This window comes from Siphateles boraxobius, unplaced genomic scaffold (genome assembly GCF_051911475.1).
Source record: "Siphateles boraxobius isolate OS27281-9 unplaced genomic scaffold, OSU_SipBor_1 6, whole genome shotgun sequence".
NCBI lineage: Eukaryota > Metazoa > Chordata > Actinopteri > Cypriniformes > Leuciscidae > Siphateles > Siphateles boraxobius.
Window position 1 is genome coordinate 19845028 of NW_027509186.1, and position 17323 is coordinate 19862350.

General features: G+C 43.3%; 1 protein-coding gene across 1 annotated transcript in view; it reads left to right on the top strand.

Annotated features, from left to right (window-relative positions):
• LOC143716025 (protocadherin Fat 4) overlaps positions 1 to 15118 on the top strand; it is a 38413-nt gene extending 23295 nt beyond the window's left edge. The window contains exons 15-17 of the mRNA XM_077208096.1: positions 10097 to 10370; positions 11659 to 12756; positions 13677 to 15118. Of these exons, the coding sequence (XP_077064211.1) occupies positions 10097 to 10370; positions 11659 to 12756; positions 13677 to 13924 (1620 nt within the window). The 3' untranslated portion in view covers positions 13925 to 15118. The remainder of the gene's footprint in view (positions 1 to 10096; positions 10371 to 11658; positions 12757 to 13676) is intronic.
• The last annotated feature ends 2205 nt before the right edge of the window (positions 15119 to 17323 follow it).

Here is a 17323-nt window from a genome sequence, read left to right on the forward strand (position 1 = left end):
GTCCAGGGTGATGCAAACGATCATCGTAATCTTTAATGACTAGCTTGGTGAGTGGGTGATGTGGGTCAAGAACAATAGGATGAACGGTCTCTTCTTCTAATTCACTGATCTGTCGGAGACGACCGCCAACACGTACGAGATGGGTATCAGGATCCAGATCAGGGGCTAGGCACAGCAGTCTACTGTTACTTGGTAGAGGTTTACCAGATTGCAGATGAGACACCTCTTCAGGAAAGGAATCTGCTTGGATCTGACGGAGGGCCTTGAGTTCAGCTTCTTTATAATCCTCTGCAGTCGCAATAGGGGGAAGGCTCTCGTTGGGTGGTTGTATAAGGGCCTTTAGGTAGTCTGTTATTGTATGAAATTGCTGAGGATCTGGCAGTGGCAGAGCAGAGGTTAACAGTCCACAGAAGGTTGCCTTTTTTCACTCACTGTCTTGGTTCATGTGAGCTAATGGTGGCATCTCTGGCCAGTTTCCTGCTGGTTGTCTGAGGAATGCTGGACCTTGGTTCCATATGCTGTCTCTGTTGAGATCAGAGGGAGACTTCCCTCTCGTTATGGCATCTGCAGGGTTGTCACCTGATGGTACATAACGCCAGGTGTCAGAATCAGTTAAGTCCTGTATCTCTGCTACTCTGGTCCCCACAAAAACCTTAAAGCGGCAGGAATCCGATAAAAGCCAAGTTAATACCGTAGTTGAGTCGGACCACAGAGTGACATTATTGAGTGGTAAGGTTAGCTCGGTCTTCAGGACTTTAGCAAGCTGCGCCCCTGTGAGTGCGGCACACAGCTCCAGACGAGGAATGCTCTGTTGTTTCTTGGGGGCAACACGAGACCTAGCTGTTACAAAGGCCACCTGAACTACACCTTGAGGGTTCTCTGTTCTCAAGTAAGCCACAGATCCGTAGGCTTTCTCTGAGGCATCACAAAAGACATGAAGCTGTCTATTACTAGTGGAGCAGTCTAGATCTTTGCTGCAATAACATCTGGGCAGAGTGATATGCTGCAGGCCTTCCAACTCGCTCTCCCAGTGTTTCCAAGAGTCTATTAGGTCTTCCGGTAGCCGTGGGTCATCCCACTCCCTCCTTTTGTCCCACAACCTCTGTACTAACACCTTAGCTCGAGTGGTGAATGGTACAATGTAGCCAAGTGGATCATACTGGCGAGCAAGAATCTGGTATACGCTTCGCATGGTGGGCACTTGACAGTCAGGTTTGCGTCGTTTGTATGAGAGGGTGTCGGATTGACAATTCCACTGCAGGCCAAGTGTTGATTCCTGAGCCTCTTGGTGACCCTCACGGAGCCAGAGGATGCTGCTCTGAGACTGAATATCCTCTGGCAGATGGCTGATGACTGAAGGGTCATTGCTAGCCCACTGTCGCAACTCAAAGCCACCGGATGCTAAAAGGCTGCAGAGTTTGTCAACCAGATTCTTGGCCATGTCACGGGAAGCGAGGCTCTGAAGACAATTATCCACATAAAATGACTTCTCCACTGAAACCCGTGTGTCCTCTCCAGGCTGGCTGTGATCTATTACATGCTTCTGTAGAGAAAAAGATGCACAACACGGGCTGCAAGTAGTCCCGAAAGGCAGTATCTGCCATTCGTAGACATCAGGAATTCGGCCTCTTTGCATATCTCTCCAGATGTATCTCAGCAGTGGTTTATCCTTTGGCAAAAGGCGTACCTGATGGAACATGCCACGGATGTCACTACTGATAGCAATAGAGTGCTCCCGGAAACGCAGAAGGACTGCCAGAAGTGACGGACCAGGTGTTGGACCAGGTAACAGGAGCTTGTTCAGGTTGTGCCCTTGGTATGAGAATGAACAGTTGAAGACCACCCTATTCTTCTCATTGTGTTGCACCATGTGGTGCGGGATGTACCAGGCTTCCTTTGTTCCGTTCACCTGTTCCTGATTAAGTTTGACAACATACCCAGCTTGCACTAGCTTGGCTAGCTCCTCTTGGTATACTGCAGCCAGATCAGGGTCCCTTTCAAGTCGTTTCTCAATTGCCCTTAACTGGGGTAAAACTGCTTCCTTAGGTGCATAGAGACGAGGCATGTTTTTGACTCGTAGCAGGGGAGTAGCATATCGCTGGACACCAGCAATATCAACTCTCACAGTGGTTTCTTGCAGAAGCTGAATGCACTCCTTGCCTTGACGTGACCTGGTGATCACCTTTTCACCCTGGTAAGGTAGAACATCCATTTGCCACAGTCTCTCCACATTTGCATAAAGGTCATTGACGGGCCGCAGCGAGGTGAAGAAGCATTGATCAGAGGAATGATGACTGCTCAATTCTTGAGTCGGACCCTGCAGTGTCCATCCCAGACGGGTCCTCACTGCTGCCGGACCACCAGGGGGCCCCAGTCTGACTGGCTGTATAGGTGTGATAAGGTGGGGGCAATCAGAGCCAATGAGAAGCACAGGATGTACCTTGTTCAGCTGTTGTAGTGGTAACCGGGCAAGATGAGTGAACTTTCTTTGCAGTACACTGACTGGGTGAGTATGTTCTGCAAGGCTGAGTACGTTGGCTGTGAAGGCGTTACTGATCTTGTAGACTTTGTTGGGGTTAACAGTTGGGGACACAGTGAAAGTAACTGCCGCTCCGTGAATAACCTGGGTATCTTATCTCACTGTGCGAAGCATAAGATCCTCGTGTTCCCCCACAAGTCCCAATTTCTCTACTGCATCATGCAGAATGATGGTCCGCTCTGATCCATCGTCCAACACAGCATAAGCCTCAATCACCCTATTACCATTCCTGATCAGTACCTTTGCCACTTTGAGAAGCACTTTGCTGCCGGATGTTGGGCGGTCAACATACAAAACTGCACTAGAAGGAACTGTATTTTGCTGATATGGCTTGACTTGATCATTGACTTCATGCAGTACCAGAAGGTGCTTCCTGTTACAAGTTGGACAGAGAGTCTTTAGTGTGCAGTTGGCTGCTTGATGTCCACGACCACAACGCCAGCATCGGTTTTTAGTCTTTATCCAGTCTATCTTCCTTTCTTTGTCGAGAAGCTTGAAGTTGTCACAGCTATTCAAATAATGCTTGTTATTTTCACAGTATGGACAAAAAGCCTTTACCTTCTCTGTTCTGACTGGAGCTGGTTTAGACGTGGCTGACGACATCAGCGTGGACGGTGACTTTTCAGTCCCAAGGAGAACTGTAGTTGGTCTGCGAAACTGCTTAGGATCTCTTCTCACCTCTCTGATATGTGCCGAGGAATCCTGCTTTGTGTGACAAACGTACTGGCTAGCGTCCTCCTGCACTTGAAGCTCGTATTCCAGCCAATCTGCAAAATCTAACAGTGTGGGAATAGCAACTTGCAGTGGGTGGGTATATCTCTTAAAACTAGATCTGAGGTCATGTGGCAGTTTACTTTGGAGGCGAGACACATGTGATCCACATTCCAGTTCTACTCTACCCTTGTGGCCCAGCTGTTGCAACATACTGACAAGAGAGCGCACCTGCAGTCCAAACATCCTAAATGCTTTTACATCTCCACTGCGTATGTTGGATCCATCCATCAGCTCAGAGATTCGTTGCAGGGCTAATTGATGAGGTTGACCATACATTTTAGTCAGAGCTCTCATAGTGTTCGTGAAGGGAAACCTCGAATTGCTATAAGAGTCTGCCACTAGGAGGGGCTCCTCCAGTTTCAGATGGTCTGTGAGAATTTGAAACTTAAAGTGTTCTGTGGCATCATCTGGCAGGATGTTCTCCAAAGCAATTCTCAACCTTGAAAACTCCCTAGGGTCAGGAGATGTAATGAACGGAATGGTAGGTGCTGGGCCTCTATAGGTTTTCTCATTGGAAGATGAGGTGAAGAGATGCTCTGATCTGTATTCGGCATGGGCTGGGCTCCTAAAGTCCTGTGATGGGACCACATATTCAGGCAGCTGAGGTGGAAGAGAATACGGGGTATAGTTGACATCTCTGAGCTGCGGTGAGTCACTATACTGTGTTGTAAAAGGGATTCTCTTATGGGAGGAGGAAGAAATGTTCATGTTTCTCAGGTCCTCATTCAGCTCTGAGCTTTCTCCTGGCGCAGCTGGGCATGGCTGTCTCTTAGCAGCAGGTGGTGGCAACCTGGAGCGTGGGGCTGCTATTGGGCGGTATGGCTGTGGAGTCTGAATGTTGACTGCTGGAGAGTGAGAGCGTGGTGATGGCATCAGTGAAGTGACTGACTCAGGTGGAGCTCGACGCTCAGATTTCAGGCTTTGAAGCTCATTACAGAGTACAGCATTCTGTTGACGCATCTCTTGTAATGCTGTGATGATCTCAGGAAGCTGGCTGGCTTGTCGTTGCAAAGCTGCATTCTCCCGCTTGATCTCTTCAAACATGGCTGTAATCTCTGGTAGCTGTTTCACTTGCCGTTGCAATACAGCATTCTCTTCTCTCAGCTTTTCAGAAGTACTATCCCATCGGTCGGTCAATCTCCATTCTGAACAATCTGATGCTTGGCTAACTGGTGAAGTGGATCTGGAATGACCTGTAGGACTTAACGGTTCATCCTCCTGTACAGCCTGGTAGGTAAGCGACCGTTGTTGCTGTTGACGAGACCCAGGTCCACTGAGCTCATAGTCTTCGAAGTAAGCTGGAGGGTAAACTTGTCTCCTTGGTCGAACGGCAGGGGCTTCTCTTTCTGGGTGAGACTTGGCTGTAGCAGTCCACTAATCCGGCTCGAAGGACCATGTAAAAACTGCTAACCACTCTTTTATATTTTCTGGTTTGGATTAATTGAACGGCTACAGATTGTCCGGTTAGAACAGTATGTCTCACACCAGGGGGTTCTTGTAGATGCTTTATTGTGCGAAGGTCAGGCATGTGACCATGTATGTGGTTCTGTAACAAACAATATACAGAATATGAATAAACTTAATTACAAATCACCGATCTACAACAGTACTACAATACTGGTATAAATATAATCAACAAAGTTAAAGGGCATTAAATAAATAAAGCAATATGATAATATACATGCATTTATAACTCTGTATCAACGATGATTCTAACACTGTATGTCTAATTCACGTAGTGCTAACAGCGAAGCGTCTAACACGCCGATAGACATGCCCATACATGTTCCCCGAGACCCAATCACAGTCCACACAACATACGAATATATCGAACACTATACTGATAACAATATGGGAGGCTAACTTGCTATTTAAGTGACAATACAAAGTGTAAACATAACCAACAATATGAACACTGAAATAAAATGCTTCGACAGCGATCTTCAATCTCCTTCACGGATGTATTATGCGATAAATATGCAAATGTACTTACTATTAGCTGCACGCACACACATAATCTTTAAATCCTTGAACGACAGCCCTTCGATCGAACTTAACTGTCATTTACAATAAACACGTCTACACAACCTCTATTCAGACGATCTGGCTTCTAAACTCCCCGGAAAGTTTTCTTGCCCAATCCAACTCACGAACAAAGGCAGGGGAGATCGGAAGGGTCCACTTCCAAGGGGTGGCCTTTTCTACAGTGGGCGTACTCCACCATAGACAGTTGTTGGCTCCACGAGGAAGGATTCTTAGAGACCAAACATCGTAATGTTCTCTCTAAATCTTGGTTGGCTCTCTCAGTTTGACCATTGCTCTGGGGATGGAACCCTGAAGACAGACTGACAGTCGCCCCCAATAACTTACAATGATTGGAAGTCTTACCAATGGCACAAACTGAGCAAGCCAAAACAAAATCGTGAACATCCTGAGCCATAAGTGGCCAACAGAATCGTTGCTTGACCAAAAAATTAGTTCGACTGACTCCTGGATGACAAGCCACGTTGGAACAATGCCCCCACTGAATGACATCAGACCGTAATCCCTCCGGTACAAACAAACGGTTCGGTGGGCAACCGGGCGGAGGCGTTACCCCTTCTAAGGCCTTCTTGACCTTCGATTGGACCTCCCATACAAGAGTGGAGACAAACAGAGTCTCGGGTAAAATACACTCGGGAGTAGACGGGCGTTCGGAATGCTCAAAAATGCGTGACAAGGAATCAGGTTTAACGTTTTTGGAACCTGGGCGGTACGAGAGAGTAAAATAAAAAACGTCCGAAAAAAAGTACCCACCGAGCCAGCCTGGAGTTCAATCTTTTGGCAGTCTTAATGTAATCCAGATTCTTGTGGTCGGTCCAAAAGATAAAAGGTACCCCCGACCCTTCTAACCAGTGACGCCATTCCTCCAACGCTTGCTTGACTGCCAACAACTCTCTATTACCAATGTCATAGTTGCGTTCGGCAGGGGATAAACGGTGGGACAAAAACGCGCATGGATGCATTCTGTCGTCTGTGGGAGATCGCTGGGAAATCCTGCAGTTACCCCCACCTCTGACGCGTCGACCTATCAGTCGGTCAGTTTAAGTATCAGGGGAAACGAGAATGGCTGAAATAAACCGGCCTTTGAGTTTTTGCAAACGCAGCTTCCGCTGCGTCTGACCACCTGAACGTCGTTCTGGGGGAGGTCAAAGTGGTCAGAGGCGAGGCTAGTTGGCTGAAGTTGCGAATAAACCGCCGGTAAAAATTGGCAAACCCCAGAAACCTCAGTAGGGCCTTACGGGAATCTGGACTTGGCCAATCCACCACAGCCTTAACCTTCTCAGGATCCATACGTTTTCCCTCAGTCGACACAATGTATCCTAGGAAAGGAACAGACTGTGCATGAAAATCGCATTTCTCCGCCTTGACAAAAAGCCCATTCTCTAGCAACCTCTGAAGCACTCGACGAACGTGCTGCACGTGTTCCCGGAGAGAAGATGAAAAAATCAATATGTCATCCAGGTAAACATATATGAACTGATCAACCATATCTCGCAGCACGTCGTTGACGAGTGCCTGGAAGACTGCTGGGGAGTTGGACAGCCCGAACGGCATAACCAAATATTCAAAATGACCCCTGGGGGTGTTAAAATCAGTCTTCCATTCATCCCCCTCCCTGATGCGGACCAAATGATAAGCATTACGTAAGTCCAATTTAGTAAAGACAGACGCTCCCTGCAACCTTTCGAAGGCTGAAGACATCAACGGCAAAGGATAAGTATTCTTTACTGTGATGTTGTTCAGCCCCCGGTAATCAATACAAGGTGGCAGGGATCCATCCTTCTTCTTCACAAAAAAGAAACCCGCCCCCGCTGGAGACGAGGAAGGACGGATGAACCCTGTTGCTAGAGAATCAGAAATATATTTCTCCATAGCCTCCCTCTCTGGGACAGAGAGCGAATAAAGTTTGCCTTTAGGCGGAGACTTACCTGACAGTAAATCTATGGCACAGTCATAGGGACGATGCGGAAGAAGAGAAGCAGCACGAGACTTAGTGAACACTTCCTTCAGGTCTAGATACTCCGTGGGCACGATAGATAAATCCATTGCCTCCTCCTGAAAGACAGAGACAGAAACAGACGAACAAGCAGACACAAGACAGGACTCATGACATTTACTGCTCCACTCCAATACTGCTCTCTGCTGCCAGTCTATTTTCGGGTTGTGTTTGATTAGCCATGGGTGTCCGAGTAAAATGGGTGCCAGAGGGGAGTCCAATACATAAAATGAAATAGTTTCCGAATGATTGCCAGATGTAATAAGCGTGATGGGTCCGGTGATGAGAGAAATGGTGGTTAGATCTTGGCCGTTGAGTGCGTGGACAGCTATCTTGTGTGTGAGTGGTAAAACAGGAACTTGAAATCTTTGTGCAAACGAACGGTCCATAAAATTACCTTCGGCTCCCGAGTCCACCAGGGCTTGACAATTGTGATCGTGAGTTGACCATCTTAGTGTTCCCGGGAGGAGCCTAGATGTGAATGAGGTCTTCGCAGCGGAGATCCCACCCGACAGTAGCCTCATACTTACTGCCGGGCTGTGCCTTTTACTGGGCAGTTATAGTCAAAATGGCCAGAGGCCCCGCAGTATAAGCAGAGCCCTTGGGATCTCCGCCTTTCCTTCTCCTCCCGAGAAAGCCGAGCTGGCCCGACCTGCATGGGCTCGTGATCGTAGACGGGGCTGACCGCGTCCCCACCGATGGACCACTGACTCTCGGCACCCTCTAGAGATCGGCTGGGTAGTCTCCACCGTTCCACTCTGGTCAGGCGTGCATCAACTCGGAGGGCCAGGTCCATCAGGGCATTCAATGAAGTGGGGAGGTCCAGGGCATAAATCTCCTTCTGGACGCGGTCAGCCAACCCATGCAGGAATACGTCCCACTGCGCCTACTCATTCCACCGACACTCAGCCGCCAGGGTTCTAAATTCGATTGAATACTCCGATACCGATTTCTCGCCCTGCTTGAGTTTGGTGAGCATGCGAGCAGCCTCCTTCCCGGCGATGGCTCTGTCGAACACCCTCTTCATCTCGGCGGCGAGTGTCTGGAACGAGGTGCAGCAGGGATCTTGAGGTGTGGGGGGAACGGCCGGTGTGGGTGGCGCAGTGGGAGCTCGCAGAAGTTGTAGTTGCTGGGTGAGCTCGGACACCTGCGTCACCAAAGCTTGCACGGCCCGAGTAGTGTCGTTAAGACCTCTTTCCTGGTTGTCCATGTGTCTAATGCTGGTGTTGACAAAATCCTCCAACGCCGACGAACTACTCGCTGCTTCCATCTGACGGTCAGATCGTTCTGTCATGATTAATGAAGCGGAAGCAAAAGTGCAAGTAACTCGTTTTATTGTGGTAGAATAAATGAGCAATCTCAAGTTCGTTTGGTGACGCAGGGACAAGATGGTCAGAGTCCAAGTGCAGAGTGTTGAAGTGATGAAGAGGAGTAATCCAAACACGAAAAGGAAACGAGACCAAGACAGGAACAAACCGCAACACAGCAAGGACGACTGGAACAGGACCAAACACGAAAGAGACATCAAACAACGATCTGACAAGGAGAATAGAATGCGGTGAGTATTTATGGGAGAGCAGATTGGATGCAGCTGGAGAGGAGATTGATCAGCTGATCGCTGATCAAGTGGAACGAGCCGTCACGCCCACAATCACACACGCCCACACACATAACAACAACTACACGAGACAAGAAGGAACCAATGAATCTACGAACCGTGACATACATGACCCCGTCCGTCAGCCCCTCAATGCAGTGAAGTCGTCCTGTACCCTTAGCAGAGAAACAGCCCAAAAGCATAATGTTTCCACCTCCGTGCTTGACTGTAGGGAGGGTGTTCTTAGGGTCAAAGTCAGCATTTCCCTCCCTCCAAACACAACAAGTTGAGTTGATGCCAAAGAGCTCGATTTTTGTCTCATCTGACCACAGCACTTCCTCCCAAGCCTTCTCCGAATCATTAGATGTTCATTGGCAAACTTCAGACGGGCCTGTACATGTGCCTTCTTGAGCAGGGGGACCTTGCGGGTGCTTCAGGGTTTCAATCCATTGCGGCGTAGTCTGTTACCAATGGTTTGCTTGGTGACTGTGGTCCCAACTGCCTTGAGATCCTTAACAAGCTCCTCCCGTGTAGTTCTGAGCTGATCCCTCACCTTTCTCATGATCATCCGTACCCCATGAGGCGAGATCTTGCATGGAGCTACAGGCTGAGGATGATTGATTTTTCATTTTGTATTTCTTCCATTTCTGAATAATCACACCAACAAGTCTCCTCCTCTCCGAGCTTCTTGCTGATGATCTTGTAGCCCATTCCAGCCTTGTGCAGGTAACAATCTGGTCTCTGACGTTTGGCAGCTCTTTGATATTGCCCATAGTGGTGGAGAGGTTGGAATGGAAGATTTCAGATTCTGTGGACAGGTGTCCACTGACTTTAGGACTACTTTCTTAATCTGTGTTCCACATGGGCACATAACCAATCTGTGGGAGGCAAAATTCTTGCTGGTTCGTAGGGGATCAAATACTTATTTCACTTGAACAAATGCTAATCAATTTACAACCTTTATATAATGTATTTTTTGGTTGATATTCTGTCTCTATCCATTAAAATAAACCTACCATAAAAATGATAGACCCTTAATTTCTTTGTAAGTGGGCGAACTTTACAAAATCAGCAGGGGATCAATTAAGGATTTTCCCCCTCTGTATCTCTCAATTCAGTTGTAACATGTTTTCTCTTACCTCCTCAGATATCAGATGGAAAACCTCTGTATGTGTTCACCAATGTCACATCTGGTCAGCAGCTGGAGCTCTCAATAGAGGGAGATGTCTCAGATGGACAGTGGCATGTTCTTCATTTACGCAGAAAGGGTGCATACATCTCTCTATTTGTGGATGAACGGCCTGTTGTCAACACCACCAATGGCACCATAACTCACTCTGCATTCTTGGTGGAGACCATTTTTCTGGGCACTGCTTCACTGGGAGAATCCAGAGGTTTCCCAGAGATGATCCAGGACTTAGGTTAGATTGCCCCTGGTTTGTTGATTATAAAGTACTGTACTTAAACATGCTTTACAGTACTTAGTTTTTATTATTATAATTTTTTTGCTGCTTAAAATTGTTTTATTTTTAATTTTTATTTATAATTTGTTTATTTTATAGTATAGAATTTAAACAGTTTTTATTTCTATTTTATTTTCAGTTTAATAGTGTTTACTTGTTTTTTATTTTGATCATAAAGCCCTTATACAGGGGTTGGACAAAATAATGCGAAGACTTGGGAAATAGGCAATATATCTTTATTAAGGTGTTTTACCAAAATTTGCCTTTAATACTTCCAGCCTTATTAGAAAAGATGAATCAAACTTTTGAATAGTCTCCAGTTGAATGTCGTCTATCAGAACATCTGCCAGTTGTTTCAGGGATATTGAATAAGGAAATCTGCTTCTCATTCTTCTCTCCAAAACTGCCCACAGTAGTTCAATAATATTAGGATGACCAGATTTCTCAGAGTGGAATACAGGAAGGACAGGCACCCTCCTCCCCACCCCACGCATAAAATTATCTATATAACAACAACATATATATATATATATATATATATATATATATAGTCTAAGATTTGAGCAGAAGAAAATTTCATGTTTGGCTAAACTTTGATTAGGCTATTCTCACTGGACAGAAGCGTACTTCTCGCTCTATTGCTCAGCAATAAAGACATTTTATGAAAGATGAAATAAAGGACAGAGCATGTTTTTTTCATAATAAGTTGGGACAATAGAGCTGAAATACGGGACTGTAACTGGTGGCAGTTCTACGATCTACTTAGGCCTACAATGCTTTTGAGAAACGCAGCCCAGGTTTTTACCACTATCTTTTTCACATTTTACCAGTATTGTCTAAGATTAAATGTTAAGAAATTACAGCTCTTTCATTGATGATGGCTTTATGAAGTTTTCTGTGGTCAGTTTTTGTGGAAACATGGTCTTCAGGGGAAATATTGAAGTTTGCTGTCTCTTTGCTGCAGTTGTTCTGTGTTGTTTGGACACAATCCTTCTTAGTGTTCAACGATCCCACTTTAGGCTTTTACCCTCTATTCTTCTTTGCTGATGAAATTTTTTGAAAACCACTTATACTGCTCTGATATATAGAATATAAACAAAAAGATCAATAAAATATTATCGCAATGTTTTTTTTTTTGTCACTGTAGCTTACACAAATGATATTGACCCCTATAATAATGGTTGTTTACATTATTTTGTCCAACCCCTTTATTTTGCTGATTATGTTGCTTTTCTTGTCTTTCCAGGTTTTAGAGGGTGTGTGGAATACATCAAATTCAACGGCCACCACCTATCCTTCAGTGGCTATAATGAGATAGTCCAGGCCACCTCCAGCCCGTCTGTCTTCCAAACCTTCTGTGTTTCTCCAAACCGCTGTGTTCTGACTCCATGCCTCAAGGATTCCTGTCTATCTGAGCCCTGCTGGAACAATAGTGACTGTGGATCTTCTTCCAAAGAAGACTACTGGTGCATTTGTCTATACAATGTGTCCGGGTCGCCGTGCGGATCCTGTTCATCTGATGTCGTCCACAGCGAGGCTTGTTCTCAAACACAAAACAGCGTCCCCTTATGGATAGTGGCCATCGTTCTTCCCATCATCCTCATTCTGCTGATTCTGTTTCTATGTATTTTCCTCAGGAGACAAGGAAAACTTTGCGAGGGTGAAAAGAGGAGTCATGTCTACCTCATGCCACCAAGCAAACAGCATGGAACAGATAACCTGGCATTTAGTTTAGGTCCTGCTGATGAGTCTCATCGGAACGTCTCAAATGGGGCCAGCAAGCAACCGGATTTGATAAAACCAAGGGATTTGATGCAAGGAGTGGAAAGATGTACTGAAAGTGGGCCTTCTTGTCATGTCTCAGGTTTTGGAGGGAGTGAACTGGAGTACTACGAGATTGACAGCACATACTCAGATTTGAAGACCCCAGAGCTGAAGAAGGAGGATGAACGTGGAGATCAGGCGAATGGCAATCCAAAATTTTCTCAACCTCAAACTAATCATGAACCATCTCCTAAACTTAATCAGAAAACATCTAGAGGCGATTTTCACCAGTGGCAACGTCAGTCCCACCTGTTCTTTATGAGAAAACTGGCTCCTGATCTGACAGGCCCTCCACAGCATCTCTCAGTAGATGAGGTTGAGAAGCTGAACACCCCACGGGACCACAAGGGATACCCTCATCAAAATTTCAGAGAGTGTCCCATAAAGCCATGCAGAAGTGGGGTGACAGAGACGTCGTCAGAGAGTGAAAGTCACTGCTCCTTCACCGGCTCAGAGTTTGACTGTGAGCGAGAACTGTCCCTTGTCAGCTCACATGACAAAGATGAACATCCACCTGAAGGCAAGGACACACTGGCAGTTTCGATCATGACACCTAAATTAAAGAGGCTCATAAAGATGGGGTGGATATTAGTTTGGCCCTTTAGTTATAATATTCAGAAATAAAATAATATACATTATGTGTGTGACACAAACAAGAAAATCGAGACATTTTTGTCTTGGTACATAAGGAATTGTTGCCATTTAAGGCTAAAGAAAAATCAGGGTTTATACAAGAGTCAGAAGGGTAAATGTGTCATTTTTTACATGATTTTTATTTCTTATAATTAACTACATTAACATGTTTTTTTTAAAAATTAATTAAACCTAAATATATACAAATATTCAAATAAGGTATTCTAAAATTGTTAATTTAGTTAATTATTTAAAAACATATATATAAATAAAACTCTTAATAATGCCCCCTGATCCATATGCAAATTAATATGGGTCAGAAGTATTAAATATGTTGCTCATTTAGTTACTTATTTTTAAAAGATCATTTATTTTGAAAATGAATTTGTTTTATTTTTAATTTCCTTTTGAAATTTCTATTTTATTTTCAAAAAATAACAAATTCAAATGTAAAAGTATATCAATATTTCTCAGCAAATATTTATATGTGATTTTAATTTGAATAATTAATCCTCATTTTTTAGAACATCTGTCAGAGGCATTCTGAAGATTTGGCGCTATCTAGTGGCCATGTAACACCCGTTCACCCCCACTTCTACATTTTACACTGTGCTTTAGGTTTAGGAAACAAGAAAGACCTTATTTGTTTACCTTTTAATATTGTTAACTATTCAGACGAAATATTAAGACACAAATTTAATTTGATAAATAAAAATATCAAATGTAAATGCACAGCATTGTTTGATTATGACAATTATTGAACTACATGGGTTTGGTTTTTATTTGACTATTGTTTGACTGTTTCAGCTGCAGATTGGTCCAGAGGACAGTTTATATTAACGGCCCCTTCACCCTTCAGAGACATGGTCACATCCCTCTCCGTCCACGGTCTCCCCAACACCTCTGTCTCCGGCGGGATCCCGCAACTAGAGAATCTCCTAAATCTAGGTGTTCACTTTAACACCTATGCAGATGTGTTCGAGGACATAGCCAGCTTACCGAATATTCAGCCAGCTGATTGTGATTTTCAAAGTGATCAAGAGGAAATCATTTGAAAGTATGTTAAAACAACATTCACAACGTCCTTTATTATTTAGTCAGTAGGCCTACTTGTACATGTACTTAATATGCGTGACCAGTGAAATACTGGTGAATCATTTATTCATTAAGAAAATTAATAAAACTGTAAATATATTATTTAAACTTATTGTAATTTACCAATAGTAACTGAATCATTAATATTACTTTTATCTTGTGTATAACCACGGACGTGGGCTTATTTTAGGGGGAGCTTTACTTTTAGCCAAACTTAACCAAAAATAACATTAGTTTGATAGGTTTTACCCATAATTGCTCTAAAAAAATACATTAATTAAATGTTTTGGGGGCTGTAAAATCTCCTTGAGAATACCCCCGTTAAACAGGCTTAGTAGGCTAGCTATCACAGTGTTTGAGGAGCGTAATAATCTTGTTACATTAGCGCCATCTGTTGTCAGATCTCTAACATTACATATGCTTACTACACGGCTCTGTGTAATTCATGATTCTGATTGGTCAATCGCGCATCCAGCTGTACGTTATTCCCAGATAACAACAGGTGTGGTGAAGAGATGAGTCCGACCAGAGAATGGCTGCGTTACAAACCGCATACTCAATGAGTAGGTACTTAATTTCAATGAGTACTTACTTAACGAGCGCTAAAAGAGTAGGTACTTAATAGCCAAATCTCGTTGAGTATGAATGCGATCCGGATTCCGGAAATCATCCGCCATGTTGACGTTATCATGTGATCTACGACACGTTATCACAAGCGCAACAACTTAAAAAATTAACGACACGTTTAATTCATCTATCTGTAAATATCTTGATATTGATGAAACTTGCTCATTTTGTGGTATTGTTGAAGAAACAGCTGCCAATTTATTTTGTGAATACATTTAGGGTTGATTTAAGTTGTTATATTTTAAACCCTTCTAATGTGACCCACAGTTCCCTATAACGATTTTTTAAGAAACCCCAAAATCGTTATCTCTTGAATATGTTGTTAATTTCTTTATTTTGTACCCAAAAAGTTTCTCCTTCAAGTTTTCCTCTTTTCTTGATGAATTTACCTCTCGTTTCATCCCTCAGACAATAACAACAAAACTATTTTTTAATGTACTATGAAGAACTATTTATATTTAAAGATATTTAGCCTTGTTATTGTTCTTTTTTCCTGTGTATAAATATCATATTATGATGTACACAAACCAATGATCTTTATGTTTTCTGTTTTGTCATTATGATTGTTCATTGTTAGATACAACTAGTATCTTTCCATGATCTTTATGTAATAAGTTTATAAGTTTAAATTATATGAGCGACAGGTGCACTAACACTTCATAACATCAGTAACTCGACAGCACAACCTAGAACAGTTTTCCTCTGCGTTTACTGTCTGCAGTGCACAAGGAGACGGGCCGCTGCTCAAAGATCTCCTTTGGAGAAACTGTTGACTTTATACTCGAAAAATGCAAGTATCGCTCATAAAAAATTAATATTACCTCAGAATGAATTGCATTGTTAGCCCACCCCAAAACTTAAACAAAATAATATTAAATGCTGACCAATACTTAATTATATTACTTTTTTTATATACTAAAAATGATATAATTTAATAAAACAAGCAAAATGTAATTTGTTTTGTCATATGAGTTATGCATGAATACACGTGAACATCTCAATTGTCAGTCAAGCAATGAATTAATGCATACATTAAATAATTATATTTTATATACTGACAACAATAAGAAACATGAATAAATGAGTAAAAGAACAAATAAAAGTAACCATCACACAATAAACAAATGCATGCACATGAAACAAATCTTTATTCAAACTACAAGCATGTATTTGGGCGCTGAAGCCCACTTCCTACTGCCATCTCAACACAGCGGTTCCCATTCTGCGGCTTTATTCTGATGAATTCACCAGGGGTGACCGTGCCTTCGTGCCGGAGCTTGTTGCTGCGCTGCGCTTCACAATCTGAGGCGATAAGGGCAGATGGAGAGATCTTATGACAGTCTCATCCATGGCACCGTTTCCAGGATTCAGCTCTGGGCTCCTCATCCTCAGTGCTCACACCAGTCTGAATAAAAACATGTTTAGTTACTTTATAGATTTGTTTATTTACCTTATTTACAGCACATTAGTCTAATGTCAACAGTGTTGACAACAGTGAATTAACGTTATCCTATCCTATGATAATGCCACACATACATCACTCAGATGTCTTTTTCATGTTGTGATGTGCTCATCTGCAATATGTCAATACTTACAATATTTTCCTTTCAGATGTAAATAGACATTTTAAATAAGCGTGTTTAAGATGTATATGGTTATGTAAATCCACTTTAGAGACGTTACGTGTGCTTAGAGCTCCCCTGTTAGCTAGCTATACAAAACATGTTTTTACAGCAAAATCACAACTATACTATACTGTCTAACTACTTTACACCTTCAACAGTTAAAACGTCTACTCTATTGTAGTTTAACACATAAAGAACCGTGTTTACTCACATTTGAAAACCCCCGGCGTCGCTGATCTCCGTGATGTTTGATAATGACGTATGCTCTCGCGTGGCCTCCTGGGATAGAAGAGTATCCATCGGTGAGCACTCAAAAATCGGGCCGGAAGCAGTAAGCCATCCGGGAACTTCTCCCCTACTCTTTTATGAATACTGATGTTTCGAACGTACTGCTTCCTTCACGTACTGTTTTCGCCTACTATATAGTAGGAAAGTAGGCACATTCGAACGCACTTAAGTCCAAATCTCGCGATATTTGGTACGTCACCCAGGTAATTCTCGCCTACTCTTTTGGATTAATACATACTTTTTCGCTCGCCTACTCTTTTCCCATACTAAATAGTAGGGAAGTATGCGGTTTGGCACGCAGCAAATGTCTAATATGGGGAGAAGTTTCACTCGCAATTAACTTCCGGGTTCTGAACTGGTTGCAGTTCCACTCTGGTTCCATATGAGGGCGCTCACAGAACGAGTGCAGAATGAATGAGGGTTTATGGAAATATACCCCTAAACATCCCCTTTTCTCAGGATATAATTTTTTGTCCAGTAATTTGAATGTTGTTTTTGAAAGGAGATGCAAAGAAATTACAGATTACTGGGTGTTAGATTTTTTAGAGTCACTTATTTGCTTTAAAAAGTCTTTTAAAATGTCCATGACGTCATACACATCGTAAGACCAGAGAACTGGAACTGCTTTACGGCAATCCTTCAGTCGCCTTTTGTAAAAACTAGTTGGACATTTAGGCTGATTCAGCTGTTGCTACTGGAACGGTGGGTCCATTAAAACTCATTCAGTCATCAGCTATTGCTCTCAGTTTATTGTACTCAACATGTAGGAGTAGACATTTCTTAGATGGTAATTGTTGGTTTCTAAACATAAACATAGAA